We start from the raw sequence: 18263 nt of genomic DNA on the forward strand, positions 1-18263 counted from the left end.
TGGAACATGCAGCACATTGCTGGAAGTGAGGAAATGTGAAAAAGTGTGTTCAGGAATTATGACCTGATCAGGATCTCTGGCGTGTTATGATATAGCGCTTGTGTAATACTCCAAACAAATTCCACATTAACACCTCAATCTGCGCTGGATTCATTTTACCTGAGAAGGTTCTGGAACGGACATGATGATGATGATGATGATGATGATGATGATGATTGTAGCTTATATACTGTATACACATGCATCATGTCAATCTGTAGTAATGTAAACTAGGCAGGAAGTCTACCTCATCGAACATCTAAATACCATCTAATCCTCCTCTGGTAAAAATGAATCTTCTGCTAACTCAAATCTTTAATAAACATTCTCCTTTAATCACTTTATTTGCCTCAGCAGTCAAGCTTCGAATAAATCTTATAAAGTTTCCAAAAATTTACTAGACCTTTTTTTTTTTAAACAGAGAATACTTTCAACACTAATTCCATCATCCAAATCTTATGACATCCGATTCATCCTAAATGATGACAAAAATAAAGAAGACGCTTCAACAAGATTATTCAGACACGTAATGTAATGTAATGTACCGTCTTTCAAAATCCCTCAGCAGCCGTCCACGTGGATACGGTGTGAAAGAGAAACTTGAAATGCTTCAGCATCCAGGGATGTCCCGAATCCGAGTTCCAGGAACGCCGCCGACCCACAGACGAGCGCGTCCGCTCACAAAAACAAAACATTTCCCGTAGTTTTACAGATTCTGGTCAGTTCGACTCATTTGAATGAAGAAAAAAAGGGGGGGGGGAAGAAAAAAAAAAAAACCCAAGATAATTAAACCAGTAATGATGAGAAGTGAAAGAAGGTTTTTGCAAAAGATGGAACAGAGAATTTGACTGTAACTGGAAGAGAGTTCACAAAAAGAAAGAAACAAAAAAAAGAAGTCTGAGGTCGTAACCTATGGTTAAAATTATTAAGTTTCATTAATAGTTTCTTTAAAAAACAAACAAACAAACAAACAAATCAAATAAGGTACACATTTCAAAAACAAATCCAGACCTCTAGTAGATTTCTCTTCCCCCACCTCCTTTAAATACACATATGCACAGTGTGTGTGCCAATATACAGTACATTACACACTTTTGGTGATTAAAAGTTCCAGTCCCAGTGTCCTTTTTAAACCTCACACAGACTGCGTATAGTCTCTCTCCCTCTCTCTTTCTGGGATGGGTGCCGCTGTCACTCCAGACCCAGGATGTAGTTGATGCCCTGCACTAGTCCGATTATGACGGGTTGCCAGGCTACGAGATAGCGAAGCCAGTCCAGTAGCTGTCCGTACATGACGTGAGGCCTCTCCCACCTTTCGGTCGCCGGTTAAGGACACAAACTCGCCAGGAATGACTTCATGACGAATCGACTTCGCAAATTCGCTAATTTGTGCAAATAAATCAGCTGTTTATTTATTTTTTATTTTTTTAATGCAGTGCAGTTACAGGTCTTGAGCTCCAGTTAACGTTCACATCAAACATCAACGTGACCCGGCACGGGTTCTGGTATTGGTCTGATCTTCCGTTCTCCTTTCTGACAGGAGCGGAACCCGACGTGGTCCTGGTGTGGAGATGCTTTTCTGCTTCGCACAGTTTTACAGAGTGGCTACTTGACCTGCCGTAGCCTTACCGTCCAATCTTCAGCACATAAAACTGGAATTTTTTTTTTTTGGCCACCATACTGTATAAACTCTAGTGTTATGTGTGAAAACCACCAGAGATCAGCTTCCTGAAACTTGCACCCACAGCACGCTGGAAGTCACCGAGATGTTTCCTTCATACTGATGTCCGATGTGAACATTCAGGTCTGAAGCTCGTGACCTGTATGACTGGCTGATTGGATAACTGCGCAGGTGTTCCTATTAAAGTTGCCAGATTGAGCTTTTTTTTTTTTTTTTTTTTTAAAGCAACATTTTTAGTTTGTCATTTCTATATTTACATTACATTTATAATTTGTAATAAATGTTTCTCTCCGTTTCTCGATCCCAGTTTTTGTTACATGTAAAACAACAAACTGTCGAAATTGGTCACTTTCACATTTTCAGGTGACGGACCACACAAAACTGTGACGCCATCACGAACGAGACACAACCACCTATAAATTACAGTCATAAAATAAATCTAATGAAAGAAGAAGTAATCAGTTTCTTACTTTTTATAATCATGAGATTCTACGAAATGTTAGACGTAACTAATATTTCTGTTTCAGTTCGAGTCACTTTCTAATGAAACCGGGGGATGACTCGACTCGAAGGGTCAACTGGAAAACTCCAACCATGATAACTGGAGAGGAAGTTTTCCAAGTTGGTGATTAATGATGGTTACCAGCTCATGTGGAATTTCTTATCAGATGGCAACCTCTCCAAACCATTGTTAGGGGGAACAATAAGTATTTAGAAAGCATCGTAGCATTTCCTATAAAATCATCTACATCGCTATAAAACCTTCCGAACACACAGTGCTGTGTACAGGGAAGGGAAAGCCCAGGGTTTACCCTTACAAGCCTTTCCACAAATAGTAAGAGGGTCAGTCGGGGTCATGACACAGCAGTAATAAACAGGGAAGTCAGTGTCAGAGAGACCGAGAGTCAAAAATAAAATAATAATATCTGCGTATCACTTATATTACACGAGGTAATAATAATACTAATAAACATTTAAACTTAAGCCTACACTCCCTCCTCTAAAATATTAACTTCCACTTCATGTCGAATCAGGATTGGCTACATGAGTTAAAATAAACACACTTCCCCGAAGCACGCCTTTTGGTGGTTGTTTTTTGTTGATGAAATAATACGCTCGCGTTATTCTACCATACTAGCAGCGCTAATACTGCTGCATCTGCACCAACCAGCTGGTACACTGGAGAACGCAGGGTTCGAAAAGATGTTCGAGCTACAGATAGCTATGCGACTGAAGCCACGCCCACCCTCGAGAGGTTGCTACGTTTGTAGTAGACTACGCCAAATTAGGAATCAAGTTAAAACAGAAAGAAAGTCTCACTGAACTCAACAGCCAACTGATTTCATTCTAGCGTTCAAGTCTGATTATTACACCAGAGACCTGTGTAGCCAACCACACACACACACACACACACACACACACACACACAAAGGATACGGATTACTGAACATTCTCTTCAGGTCCACCTTTTCTTTGCAGTATGGGCATGTCTGTTTCTTACCCACAATGCACCACCCTCGTATGCAGAACTCGTGGAATCTGGGAGAAAAAGTCAAGGAAAGAATACTGCTATGCTTGAGACATGAGCACATAAATATTTAGATCTGTGAAATTGTACAGTGAGCGATCTGGATTTATGTACAGGTGAGCAAAGAAATCTAAACAATCCAATGGATTTAAAAGAAAAAAGAAAAAAAGAAAAAAAAGGGACTGAAATGGATATTTCTGATATTTTCAGGCCACGTCAGACATCAAGGAAAAAGACATGAACGTCCAGCGACTCTAGTACAATCAGGAGAAATGTTTTTACCTTTAGAAATAAAATAGTCGATGCAATGTAATGTTATTTAATTGCGAATCTGTTTTTAGAGGATTTAAACCGAACATGGTGAACAAATTATATTATAGAATTCAGGCAATTTTACTGGGGTTCTCTCACACAGTGTAGCAAGTAATAATCTGGAAAGACCTTTGTAATATCACAGTCTAAAACTACATTTAAAGACAAGCAAATTAGTAAATGAATCACATGAAAATGTATCACTTGAATATGAATCTCATGAATATGAATCACATGTAAATGAATCACACGTAAATGAATAAATAAATTAAAGAGAAATAAAATAGTCTTGGAGGTATTCTCTTTTCAATTTTAAGCTTCATCACATCTTTGGATAATTCATATATTTGCTCAAACCTTCACAATCGTCCAATTAAACGCTCCCTACAACCTTATCTGCCCCGCCTTCTGGAGGCGTGTCTTGCTCTACTCTAGCAGCTCGTTAGCAGTAAACATGGTTCGTTGGTGTGGATTTAGCGGAGCATCTTTTCACACACACGCGTCCCGTTTTCCACCATCGCTCAGTTTGAAATAAACACTGATTGGAGTCTGTACGAGGTGGCTATTACGCGAGACGCTTTTCAGAGGTGTTTTACCAACATGGTGTGAAAATTCTTTATTCAATTCAATTCAATTTTATTTGTATAGCGCTTTTTATTCTTCGAGTGTCAGGGATTCTCCATCAGTAACGGTCAGTAAAGGTTCTCGCTAAGCTCTTCACTGTTCTCCAGATTTAGCTAGCTCTCAGTCAGATTTGCTCAGATTAGCCGGGGGAATGAATTCACAGCTAAAGAAAAAAAACAAAAAAAAAAAACAACCCATAACCACTAGCCTTAAATTTATACAAAATGCAGTTTAAGGACGACTTCTCTGAGAATTATTTACTGCATGAGGTGACAATCCGTTGTGCTGCCCTTATTTATAGTGGGAAAAAAAATCAGTACTGCTTTTACTGCTTTTCAAGTACTGCAATACTTTGCTTCAGTGAACGATGACATCATCAACACCCAAATGAAGAACCGCAGACACCAAACAAAAGCTTCGCCCACGAGGTAACGAGGTGGAACAACCTTCAGTGGACAATGGGTGTGTGTGCAAATATTAAAAGGTCAGCTAACGTCCATTGTAAAAATAAAACAAAATGTAATAAAGAACCGAAACGTCACAGAATGTAGAAATGTGGAAGTGAGTTAAAAACAGAAAAGCGTGCGTCATGGTTTCAAGAACAACAGAAGCATGACCACGAGGCATTCCGCCGGTCTGGACGGATTACACGGTCTTCACAAAGACCATATGAACACCTATGGAAGAATTTGGACCGCTATGTTAGTAAGAGTTCTTCACCACCACAATCATCATCATCACCACCAAAACACCTACTGAGGCTAAATCCTTTGAAATGATGGTGCTCCAGGGGAGTTCCAAGAATCTGCAAGACTCTGTTCTGGTGATCAGACTGACCCAGTACTTACTTTACAGTAAACTGCCCTTTGTGGGAAGGTGCGTAAATACACGCCTGAGGCTCAAAAGAGTAACCCACACTTATTTCCGTGTTTCCTTCCGTGGTAGAAGAATAAAAAGGTCAGGCACAGGACCGACACACATGTTCAAACCACTAATCAGTCACTAATCAACTTGTGATGATGAGGAAGTGGGAGAAGTTCCGCTTTCTCTCCATTTCGTTTTCCCTCTCACGATCAATATAGCATAGTATGCGACGCTGGTTTGGTTTCCATGTCACATGTACAGACATGTCCACAGTTTGCAGACTGCTGTACCGCCCTGTTTGAACCAGAACACTGGGGTAGATGTATCAGGCGCTGCAGTACTGAGCTGGATGCTGATGATAATATCGGTCTACGACAAAAATATGTTAAACTGGGAGTTTAATTATAATCATTATGTAATGCTGAAATGTGTTGAGCAGAATGCCTGATGGATTTTTTATTTTTATCTTCAGATCGACACATGCTGGCGTCCTTAAGGTCCCTGGTAATAATAAGTAGATCAGTGAAACTGCTTTTAGTGTCCATACTCCCAGGATGTGGAACTCGCTCACTCCCTTCCGCAAATCCATCACTCAATATACAACCCCCATTCCAAAAAAGTTGGGACACTGTGTAAAATGTAAATAAATGCGCAAAAAAAAGAAAAGAAAAAAAAAAAAGAATGATTTGCAAATCTCAAACCCGTATGTTATTAAAAAGTTGGGACGGTGCGACAAAGCATTAATTAATAAAGTATTATTTTATCTTATCTTAACAAAAAGCTGGAAAAGTAAGTGTTAGTAAAAAGAAACAGCTGGAGGTTATTTGGGAACAGGTCAGTAAGATGATCGGGTATAAAAAGAGTGTCTTAGAGAGGCATCCAGCTCCACCGTCCAGCGGTTTCTTTTTTAGTAACCTTTCCAGCTTTTTGTTGCCTCGTCCCAACTTTTCTGAGACGTGTCGCAGCCGTCGATTTCAAATTGACCTTATCATTTCCTCAGTTTAAACATTTGAGATGTTTTCCATGTCCTATTCTGAATAACATACAGGTTTATGAGATTCATAAATCATCGCATTCTGTTTTTATTTATATTTTACACAGCGTCCCAACTTTTTTAGCATTGGGGTTGTAATTAAAAAGCATTTACTTACCTTGGCTTTTAATTTGTCTTCTACTTCCTTGTTGTTGCCGGGTTTTGTGTGTGGGTGGGGGTAAGGTCATTAGTCCTGGAGTATCTCATATGTTTGACATGACGATTTTCCCACATGACTGGAAAGACTACGCTCTTCCTTGTGAAGGAAACAAGGTGTAGAAATACCACCAGGGAATACGTGGTACATCTGAAATTACATACTGGCAAAGACTGAGTTACTGTATATACCGTGTGTGTGCGTGGGAAAGTAGTATTTTGGTTCTTCTTCAAAATACAGATATTCCAGTAAGCCCTCACGCATCTCAAACCAAAACCAACATGAAACCAAACCAGAGTTCAAAAATAAATAAATAAAATCTCAGAACAATAATAAAAAAACCGCTGTGCCAGAGAAACGACACACGTGAGGTTTTTTGGGCAAGTTACTGAGTTCCTATTTGAGTGCACAGGTACAGCGTACACACGTTACAGTCACGCAGTCACGAGATGTATGATGCGTACGCATGGGACTTCTATTTAACATGATGAGTAAGCGTTCTTCTCTCCGAGCTGGCACTAATCATCAGATCGGTTAATGTTATTTATGTCATTTAACGATTAATGTTAAATGGTGATTAGTGTGAAAGGATACACATGGTTGCAGGAGAGCCTGTAGGTGTTCTCCATGATTCCCTCTTCGTCCACGCTCACCAGGATGGGCTGACCGCACACGGCGCAGATGCTGTCCGAGAGGTGTTTAGTGGGCATTCCGGATGCACTGTAATACTGAGAACACCGTCACAAAGGTTTAAAAGTAACAAGATGACGCATTTAGCTTCCTCCGAGACACGTGAAGCCAGACAAGAACATCTTGGACGAAAGCGCCATCTACCGTCTTCCCCGTACACGACCACTAGGGAGGTCACGAGAACCGATACTTCGGTACCAACATTCTTAAAATGTGACGGTACGTGTTTTTCTGCAGTAGCGCAGGATTGTAATGGAGGTACCGAGGTTGCAATTCTTCCGGACCTGAAGGGGGCAGCAAATACGCGCAAGTGTTTTAGGCGGTCCACAAGTGGTGAAGAAGAACACCTATAAGCACACGGGAAAAACTACAGAAGATTAGCTCTGCCCCGACTCGTGGAGAGGAAATGTGGTATGGAATATGGAAACTCGAGGCGGATGACAGCAAACATATAACTGATGCTTTGAAGCCGGTGTGCAACCGATGCTATCGTTCATTTCAAACAAAGCGAGGAAACACCTGGAATTTGGCGAAGCACCTGAAAGACGGTCCTATATTATGTTTGTTTGAGGCAGCTGCATTGTGGCCGTGAAACCAGCTAACGTTATGCTCCATGTAATGTTAGTGATAGCCAGTTATTTGACACTAACGCATTGCAGTGTTATAAACTACCTCCGAATGTTCCACCGTGCATCGCCATTCAGCCCGTGTCCTGTCCGCTAAATGTAGCCTAATGTCAATAATAATTATTCACATGTTCATGCTTTTAATAAATCGTTTTGGCCTGCCACTATATCAGTGAATTTAAACTAATGCTTGCATTCAGAGTATAAGGTGTGTGTGTGTGTGTGTGTGTGCTCGCGTTTAGGAGTGCACCTCCACTGTAGCCGCCACTCATTGTCAGACAGTGTTTACTAACTAAAATATCCCTCTCTCCTTCTCTCTCTCTTTCTTTTCCCAGGATCAGCCAGAGGAGGATGTCCTCCAGGAGAGTTTTGAATTGAATATTTTTTTTTTATACCACACCGCGGTATCGACTTTGGTATCGAGTATCGTGTACTTTTGGTGGTATCGGTACCGACTACTAGATTTTTGGTATCGTGACACCCCTAACGACCACACAGACAATCACAATTGGCTAGTAACTGAAACTGGAGAAAAAGAGTACGCCCGTCTCATCCATCCACACATCAGAGCAGATTTTCACTCTCTAGAGCACTATAGAAATCGCTGCGTCTTCATCGGGAATCGAACTCGCGATCTCCCGACTTTCACATTCGATGAAGGACCTACAGGAAATACTCACCCCTACTGTAGAAGCCATGAAGTCTGCACACATCTCTGCAAAATCCCTGCCTAGGACGCCGTAATAGAGTCCGTAAAACAGCATGGAGACGCCAAAATCCATGGAATCTTCCGGCTTTATTCTGAGCAAGAAACGCGTTTCAATTCGAAAAAAAAACAAAAACAAACAAAACTATAAACACTTTAAATTTAAAATAAATAAATAAATCCAACACAGTGATCAATATTTTCTTGGTGACACCGATGCATTTTTTTTTCTCTTCATACATTTACGCCTAATGATCCAGTATAAAGCGCTAACTTAAATATAACAAACCAGACTGTATTAACGTAACACACAATTAAATTAATAATATTTTTAAAAAATCCCAGCACATATGACCTTGTTCTTATACGATACCTATAAAACCTGACTCACAGGAATTGTTCTTGGTCACGAGGTGCACCACTTGTGCCAAATTAGGTTATTTCCATCAAAAGTAGGTGACATGGGAGTATTTTGAATTTGGGGGTTAACCACGTGTACACAAGATGGCCGCCGCACGCACGCACGGTATCCTGCAGGCGTTTGGCGCATTACTCGTGCAGATCCTCACACATTAATGCTACACGCATACGAACATTAACCGGATCAGCTATTACTGATATCGTTTGAATTTTAAAAAACCTCTCACGTAGCATTCAAAGGTCCGTCTCTGTCTTGGTACCGTTCTTCCGGATGTTCTAGATCAGTAAATACTTCTGAACGTAAGGTTCACGACAACAATCACGACGACAGAGGAGAAGTTTTAAACGGGAACGGAGCTCGTCTGTGTGTTTGACATGTCACAGCTCGACTCGGAAACCCGACGGACCCGGGCATTTGGGCTCGGACCGGAGCGGCCGTCTGGAGTGGATTTAATCCTCCGGAAAATGTGTGAACAATATGGCTGCCTTACTTTTAAAGTGAAGAGCTGCATCGATGTCACCGAGTGTACAACTCACCTAAATATCAAATTGAGTCCAAACAGTGTGAACATGACTACACTGTATCCCACAATGCCTGTCGTGTAGCTGATCTTGTACAAGAGGAGAAACCATTTGTAAACCAATCTACAGAGAGAGAGAGAGAGATATGAGCACATGGATATTTACAGAAGGATGAAAGGCGGATTATCATTTACAGAAATGTCAACAAGTAGTGTTTACAAACAGCTGACTAACAGTAACTACGAACTTCTGAGTCATAAGTCACATGTCACCAAGTCACTAATATCACATCACAGTGACAGGGCAGTTCACAGGAATAAAACATACAAAAGGCAAAAATACTCCCATAATAATCTTTTTATATGCCCTTTTGGAAGCTCCGCCCCTTTCCTTCCTCTCCCCTCCCCCATCCCTGGCGTTCTGGACCAGACTCTTGATAAATTACCTCGGCGTCGTGCATTCCAGAGGTTTGCGAGTGGCACGGAACGTGATGAAAGCGGTGACGATAGAGAAGATGGACCACGTCACCAAGAATCTCCACCAGTGCAGCTTCGTGGTGAAGTAAAGAGGCACCACCCACATCTGGAACAGGGTCACCAACTGCAGAACAGCCAGAATGTTAGCGTCTTTCTAAATGCTAAACGTTCGTAAAGGTTTGGAATGAGAAGTAACGTAATAAACAACCTTAATAACCTTCTATTTTATTGCAATATAATAACGTCATACTCGGGATGAGTCACTCACTTGCACATCACCAAATAACGTAATCATTTTAAGTTTATTTTAAGACCTCGACTAGGTGTGATACTTCTCTATTTAAGAGAAACACACATAAATTACAGACTATCTTAGTGAGTGTTCCTAATATCCATACCTTAGTGTCTATTTTTCTTTCAAAACCTATCCGTAACTGGAGCATTTTTACCGTCACAACTGTTTAAGTTTGGTTTTATTATGGAATTCCAGACACCTTGGTGCTCTGAATATTTGTGAAACCAAAGTTTATCCTGTAGAACTGATAAGATTTGCTGTAATAAAAGTTGAGCAACTGATGTAACCATAGATCATAGGAGTTACACAACATCTGAGAATGACGCTATGTTAAGAGAGATCCATCAGAGACACACGAGCAGTCCAGTTTGCAAAGGTAATGTCTCCACCTAGTGGTAAAGCACAGTATACACTCATCAGCCGCAACATTGAAACCAGCGACAGGTGGATAACGTTGATTATCTCGTTACAGCGGCACCTGTCGAGGGGTGGGATATATTAGGGATATATTAGGGATATATTAAGTGAACAGTCGGGTCTGGAAGTTGATGTGTTGGAAGCAGGAAAAATGGGCAAGCGTAAGGATCTGAGTGCCTTTGACAAGGGCGGGCTTGTGATGTCTAGACGTCTGGGTCAGAGCGTCTCCAAAACAGCAGGTGTTGTGGGGTGTTCCCGGTATGCAGGGGTTAAAACCTACCAAAAGTGCTCCAAGGAAGGAGAACCGGTGACCCGGAGACAGGGTCATGGGCTCCCAGGTCTCAATGATACGCATGTGGAGCGAATGCTAACCCGTCTGGTCCGATCCCACAGAAGATCTACTGCAGCACAAACTGCTGAAAAAGTTCATGCTGGATCTGATGGAAAGGAGTCAGAACACACAGAGCATCACAGCTTGCTGCGTATGGAGCTGCGTAGCTGCAGAGCGGTCAGAGTGCTCATGCTGACCCCCTGTGCACCACCGAAATCTCCTACGACGGGACCATGAGCATCAGACCTGGACCATGGAGCAGTGACAGAAGGTCCAATGGCCTGGTCTGATGGATCACATTTTGTTTTATGGGAAGAAGGCAAGTATGACACTCTGGGCAATGTTCTGCTGGGAAACCTTGAGTCCTGGCATTCATGTGGATGTTATTTTGACACGTACCACCTACCTAAACACTGCTGCAGACCGAGTACACCCCTTTCTAGTAACGGTGTTCCCTAATGGTGGCTAATGGTCTCTTTCAGCAGGATAATGCTCCCTGACACATTACAAAGCCTGTTCAGGAACGCTTTGAGGAACATGACAAAGAGTTTAAGGTGTTGACTCGGCCTCCGAATTCCCCAGATCTCAATCCGATCGAGTGTCTGTAGGATGTGCCGGACAAACAAGTCTGATCCACAGAGGCCCCGCCTTGTAAATGACAGGACTTAAAGGATCTGCTGCTGACGTCTCGGTGCCAGAAACCACAGCACACCTTCAGAGGTCTTGTGGAGTCCGTGCCTCGACGGGTCCGAGCTGTTCTGGAGGCACAAGGAGAGAGGGACCTACACAATATTGGGCAGGTGGTTTTAATGTTTTGGCTGAGCGGGGTATGTCGGAGTCTGGCGTCATTTCTGTTCACACTTCACCAAACTCAGAGCCCGAGCGCTCACGAGGTTCCGGAAAAAAACCCACAAGTGTGAGAACGAGCTTATAAAACTCTCTGGTTTGTGTCAGGCTGAACTGCAAATCAGGTTACTGAGCTAAAATTGTCAAAAACGTTCTCAAAGACACTGATTGAATCCTTACGTGACAGGTTTGGTGGTGTTCCTAAGGCGAGGCGAGGCAAGAGAACGCCACGTGATGGACGTTTGTGCCCTGGGATCGTTATCAGACTGTGCAGCGCGTACTCACGTTGTAGGACTTGGCGTGCCGCTGTTTCCACTGCACCAGGACAAGCTGAGCTACGACGAGCGTGACGATGAGGATGAGCACCATCTCGGCGTGCATGGCTTCGTGCCCTTTGTGTTTGGCGTGCATTCTCGCATGTTCCAGTCTGTCGAACAAACACAAAAAGAGCCGTTCAGGACCCAACCTTGCCTTTACTACGTTCCAGAATCACAGAATTCGCCGATTTGACGTTCGTCGTCAAAACTTTAGCGATCATTTCAAGCTCTGAAGACAGGAACGGAGTTGATTCTTATTAAAATCGAGTCCAGATTAATCTTCATCACAGGCTGTGCTGTATCTGAACATCTACACATGTATGCACAGCTGCGGGAGCCGGAAAACCTACGAGTGCGTCTGCAGACGAGACGGAAATATCAAGACCAGAATTAATTCACAACGGCTTTGATAGAAATGAAGTTATCAAGCGGAGGAGAGAAACAGCAAATAAAATTATTGATGAATAATATTAGTGATGGATAAGGAGTTAGATCTGTTCTTTCAACCTAACGCTATTTGCTAAACAACATATTTGGTTCATAAAGCGTATACATGTACTGAAAAGCAAATATTTACCCAGCATTCCAGTTCTACATGTTTCCTAGCCCATGTTTACCATATGTAAACAAACGCATACGTAAATAACGAGTCACGCCGTAGTCCTGTGTATATTTTGGAATCAACAAGCCGCCATTTTAACCTGTGCACCTGCAAGATCCTCAAATATCGCTTTTTAAAAATTCCTAATCAAAAGTGACGTAAAATTCGGTGATGGATTATTATTAGCAGGTGTTATTATTATTATTATTATTATTATTATTAACAACAGGTGTTATAACTACACGATCGTAATCAGCATTAGTAACGTGCTCGCGATACAAAGCCGTGTCTGATCGGACTTTATAAGAGCATCAGATCGGATAAGAGACGGAATCATACGCCAAATTTGTCTATATTTATTAAGAAATTATTATATTTTATTACAAAAAAAAAAAGAAGAAAAGAAAAAAACAAACCTCCACTTCTCCTCCGCTGAAAGGTGCGAGAGGTCGACCTGGAGAAGGAAATTACATTCTGGTCAAGAAATAAAACAGAGAATTTACAGTCACGCATTTATGCAGTATTTATTTATTATTTATTTATAAATGTCCCATGTCGGAACAGTATTAGTGGTAACCTTCTTCGAAATTTTATTTAAATTTTTTTTTAAATAAATAAAAAAAAAGTGTTAAATTAAAAAAAATAAATAAATAAAATAACAGGAACTTACTTTATATAGCTCTGCTTTATTTAACTATGTCAAACGTTTTTCCCACATTCTTGCTTTTATTTTTTAAAAGCTGAGATATTCCATGGAACATCACATGACCACTCTTTAAACATAATTCACACAATTTTTACACCAACATCACCGTCTGAGCACGTGAAAAATCTTCAACTAATCTCATCAGTTAGTCAATATCTTGAACTCTAATTGTTTATTCGGAGCTCGGATTGAGTCAAAATCAGTAAATATAGTAGTTTAAGCACTTTTAAGTTTATGAAAGTGGGGTCTATAAGCCACTATCATCAGTCTGTATGTTTCTCCCATTTGTGTTGTCTTCTGTGGTGACGTGTGAACCTTTAGACGGAGAGAAAACACGCCTGTCTTCATGTCTGATAAATTTCCAGTGGCTGGGAATAATAAATATTTCAGGGGAAAAAAAAAAACCATGTGCCTCATCCCATATAACACATTTTTTAAATTACAAAACATTATATCTCTTCAGTGGAGTGAAAGAACAAAAACTGATGATGAGGCCAGAATTAAATTAGTTAAATTAACAAATAATTAAAATAAATGAACAAAATCTGCAGCAACAACGCTGCGTGATCCGACATGGAACAATCCAGCCGTGTTGGAATTACACTTCCAGTTATAAACGTGATATAAATATTCTATAATAAAATCATATGCCCGTAATCCCCAGAAAAACTTCCGGATCCTCCGTGCTGTAATATTTTACGTATTTTCGTGACATCTCTGTTAGAGTTTTGTTCTACGCTGCTTTCTTCATGTTACGTATCGTTGTAGGACGCGGCCACACGTGGCATCACACTTCCCTTTATGAATGCAATAAATAAATTAATTATTCTGTAATATTATCTTATACGCCCATAATTTTCCATTATTACGACTTTTAACCTCGTGTGACACGATTCCAAACTGTCTCATGTTAATTATTATAGATTTATTACGACTGGGATTGATTAAAAACCCTGGACCACTTCCTACGGAGGACTATGATTAGACAGGATGATCAGAAAAATAAGATAACAATTGTCCTATTTTTGCCCGACTAACGTAGCAATCACTCAATAAACAAATATTATATATATATATATATATATATATATATATATATATATATATATATATATAATATGTGTGTGTGTGTGTGTGTGTATATATATATATATATATATATATATATATATATATACACACACACACATACACACACACACACACACACACACATATACATATATAGAGAGAGATTTGCTCAAACTGTCAGCAATTAAAAATTAATTAAAAGCAAAAAAAAATAAATAAAAGAATTGTTTTAAAAAACAGTTCAATGATTTATATAAGGTTTACAAATTTTTGTATTTTATACTTTGAACGTTTCATTTTATTTATAGAAAAATTTAAACCAATGTACCACTGAAAAGGAGAAAACTTTAAACAAAAATATCAATTCTCAAAGATGTTTAGATAAGATATAAAGATTTGTTCACAATAGAGTAAGTTAATTTTTTTAAAAACTTAATTTTAGAAGATCTATTTTAAAAATATAAAAGATATTTAAAATAGATATTTTAAAAGTATATTTTAAATTAAATATATATAAATAAAAATTACACATCTGTAACTTATTATTATTTTACAATTTCTAAAGATTAAGCATCACCAAATCAGTCTAGTCAGTTTGTAAATATTTTTTTTACCACGATATTAAAAAAGAAAGGTATTGTGATATCATTTTTCACGATATCGATATTATATCCTCATATCGCCCAGCTCTACAATAATCCAAATCTCAATAGTAACGAATATTCGGCATTGTTTGCATATTTGCTTTAGCTTTAATATCAGTATTTTAATATGGTAAATAAGGTTAAATCTTACAGTGAAATAAATAAATTATTTGCTTAAATACTTAAATCAGAGCGCTGAGCTAATCACAGGGAGCCATCTGGCTGAACACCATTTCACACAGCGAGTCCCAAATCCCTTCCTGCTCCCTACCTCGGTGCCCTACAGACACTGTGCAAAATATGGCTTCCGCACTCTAGTGCGCTACGTGTCTGATAGAGAGCAATTTGGGACACAGCCTCTCGCCTGTCGAATCGCCAATCAGAGCTGTTAGCATTTAGCTCTGTTAGCGCTGCTCCTTCAAGAACTCGGAGCTCGGTACACATCTAGCGTCTCACTCCGAGAAACACGGAGAGTCCGAAAGTAAAACCGCGGAGCTGTCGTTACCTGAGCGGCTTCGTTGTCGTGTCCGTGTCCGTGATCGTGGTCGTGTTCGACGCCGTCAACCTCCACCTCAAACACCCCCGCCATCTTAGGGAGCGCTGACACAATCCGACTGTTCCGGCAACTTCCGGGTGATGCGAGCCACAAGCCAATCAGAATGCAGCATCCGGGTTCTTTTTCCGTTTTTAAGCAAATCGAGCGAGCCGTGTGGACATTTTTAGGGGTCCAAGCACCGACGCTGTTCAAATGCTATTGCTTTGTTAGCATTCATTCATTCATTCATTCAATCAGACAAGCCTGATAATAAAACCTACTTTTGTGAACTACTCCTAGGATCTTTGGTCTGGCTTCACAAATCTGGTGTCAAATGCGTGAGAGCAGAGTGTGAACCTTAATAGTTATCAAAAATGTTGGATTTGAAAACAATATGACTGCCACATGTCAATCAATTTAGCGCTTTGGGAATTAAGCCTTTTATTCTGATCACAATCAGACAGTTATATTGTTTCTGAGTTTAGTCTTTGTTTAGACTTTGTTGATGCTGAAGAAGCAAAAGTCTAAGGATCCCTTAACCTTCAGACTAATGATTTGCAATTTCTGCACACAATGCTCGAAAAGAAACACGTATAACGAAGTTGAAAAGGTAGAAAGCGGGTCTATGAATTAGTTAATGGGCTATTAATCGCTATTAAAGTAGTGCTTAAACAGATACATAGCAGACAAATATACATATACAGTTTTATTTTGTACATGCATACCAACTTAATCTTCACCTATCATCGTTCCCTGTTAACCAAATCTGTCACCACCTAATAAAACAGTTTAAGACACTAACCAAAGTAAGTATACAAACTGAAGCAATGATAAAAGAACAAAAACAATGAACCTTTCTTTAAAAAAATTCCTAAATCCTCTGACCAAGTATACGGCTGTGCCATCTGTCTATTAAATAAATGCCAGTCCTTCACGCTGAAAAAGAAGGATCAAAATATTCTGCCAGTAGTTTGGCACTGTGACTCAAAAAGTTGTCTTTCATCTGACATCTGAAAGCTAACTATTGTCCCAACTGCCGTACAATACTGATAATGCTCTTACACTTAAGAGGGCTGAATGGAAGACCTTGTTAAATAATATTATTATGTTTTTCATTATAATGTCTTATATTTGATCAAATATATTCTTATACATCCCATGTTACTTTTTGCCTTTTCTTATATGTTGACATGGTAGAAGACGTGCAATGGGCAATGCTGGTGTGAAGGTGATATTGCACAAGGATACGTCTTTGTAACTGTCAGTGACGAGTCAACTTAATCCTTCACACGGTATTCATGAGGTGCCATAAGTTTCTGCTACACTATGGATCACACTGAAGTTTGAACAAAATGGTTTGCCTTAATATCCGCAGCAGTAGTGTACAAGTCATTTCTTCCTCATTTGTTCATTAACTTTTATTGCATGCCTAAATGGAATAAAAGTTATTTGCCAGATTAAGATGCTCCTAAACAAATTGTTATAAAGTATGAGTTTGTAACTTATCAACAAAGACTGTACTATCGTTTCTAATATGATGCCTTTAAAATGGAAAGATATTTTCACCGAAATATTTCAGAGAATTTTTTTTTTGCACTAGTTTACACTAAATGTCTAATATTCTGTTCCGGTGGAAATATGCCTCAACTAGTAAAATATTTTGGAACCTTTACAAATAACTCTCCTGCTTCTATAACTTTGGCTTATAGTGTACATGACTGCTCACTGTCATAAACCCATACAAGGAAATAAACAGTAATCATTTTGACTCCAGATCAGGAGAGGGTAAAGACAGACTGGTGATCTGATCTATATTATACATACGTAGCTTAGATAATGCCTATCTGAGGGCCATGTTGGAATGTTCCCAAGTCAAAGTACTGTAGAACTCCTCAGCGTTAGATCACCTCATCATACCCTTTCCATACCACCGTGCTCTTTGCCTGACAAAGCAATTCACATTCTATGTCAAAACATATTTGACAGTTGGGGTCTAACTCTAAAATCACCAGATCCCAAATGTACAACAGTTTTGTCTTTCTGCCATCACAAAATAAAATGTTTTAAACCTTAAGTAACGGTAGTCACAGAGGGTGTGTACATTTGTCGCTCTACATTAATGGTGGGGATCCTTATAGACTGTGGAACAGAAATGTACTCAGTGTGTCTCCACCAATTTATTTCACATTGCAGTACAACCATTTTTCTTTTTTACCATTATGGACGAAACACCCCCTTTCTTTTAAAACATCATCTTTAAATGTTTTTCTACCTCCTAAAAAAACCCACTCGGCCTTATGACACGATCTTTGGAGTTGTTGACGCCCTGCTCAGGGTTAAACAACAACGTCTTTACTATATCTTCATGAATAAATTGTCAAACTAACATCTTGGGTTTTTTTTTTTTGGAGCAGAAGTCAGGTCCTCTCTCATTTCGACAGGTCCTCTTGTTGGTGAATACACAGCATTCCTCTAGGGGTATTAGGATTTCTCGGAGCAGACATTGTGACAGATAGTTACAGAGTTTCTTCTGTGTTTTAACTACAACTTCTTAACCATTATTTAAGCACTGAGACGCACGACTCTCTCCTTAATTTGTTAACATAAACACATTTGTAAGCATTCTGGTCAGCAAAGCCCCCAGAATCACACTTCTCTGTGTCACACAGACAGACAACTGCCAGGGAAGATCACACATTCAGATCAAACAGTGTTACAGAGGTCATAAATGTACACGACTTGACTGTCAGCCAGTGGGGACATGGGATGTCCCCCCCCCACCCACACACACACACACACCCCCTCTCCACCACTGCCCAGAC

At 39.9% G+C, this 18263-nt stretch overlaps 1 protein-coding gene across 1 annotated transcript; it reads right to left on the reverse strand.

Annotated features, from left to right (window-relative positions):
• Window positions 1-353: 353 nt before the first annotated feature.
• On the reverse strand, window positions 354-15540 carry rnf121 (ring finger protein 121). The gene is made up of 9 exons (XM_053649066.1): window positions 15412-15540; window positions 12902-12939; window positions 11853-11994; window positions 9648-9802; window positions 9218-9325; window positions 8235-8355; window positions 6833-6966; window positions 3158-3259; window positions 354-1351 (listed from the first exon to the last, which is right to left on the reverse strand). Exons 1-9 carry the CDS (start codon window positions 15493-15495, stop codon window positions 1231-1233), a joined length of 1005 nt encoding a protein of 334 aa, XP_053505041.1. The 5' UTR covers window positions 15496-15540; the 3' UTR covers window positions 354-1230.
• Window positions 15541-18263: the final 2723 nt, after the last annotated feature.

Source organism: Ictalurus furcatus, chromosome 18 (assembly GCF_023375685.1).
Source record: "Ictalurus furcatus strain D&B chromosome 18, Billie_1.0, whole genome shotgun sequence".
Lineage (NCBI taxonomy): Eukaryota > Metazoa > Chordata > Actinopteri > Siluriformes > Ictaluridae > Ictalurus > Ictalurus furcatus.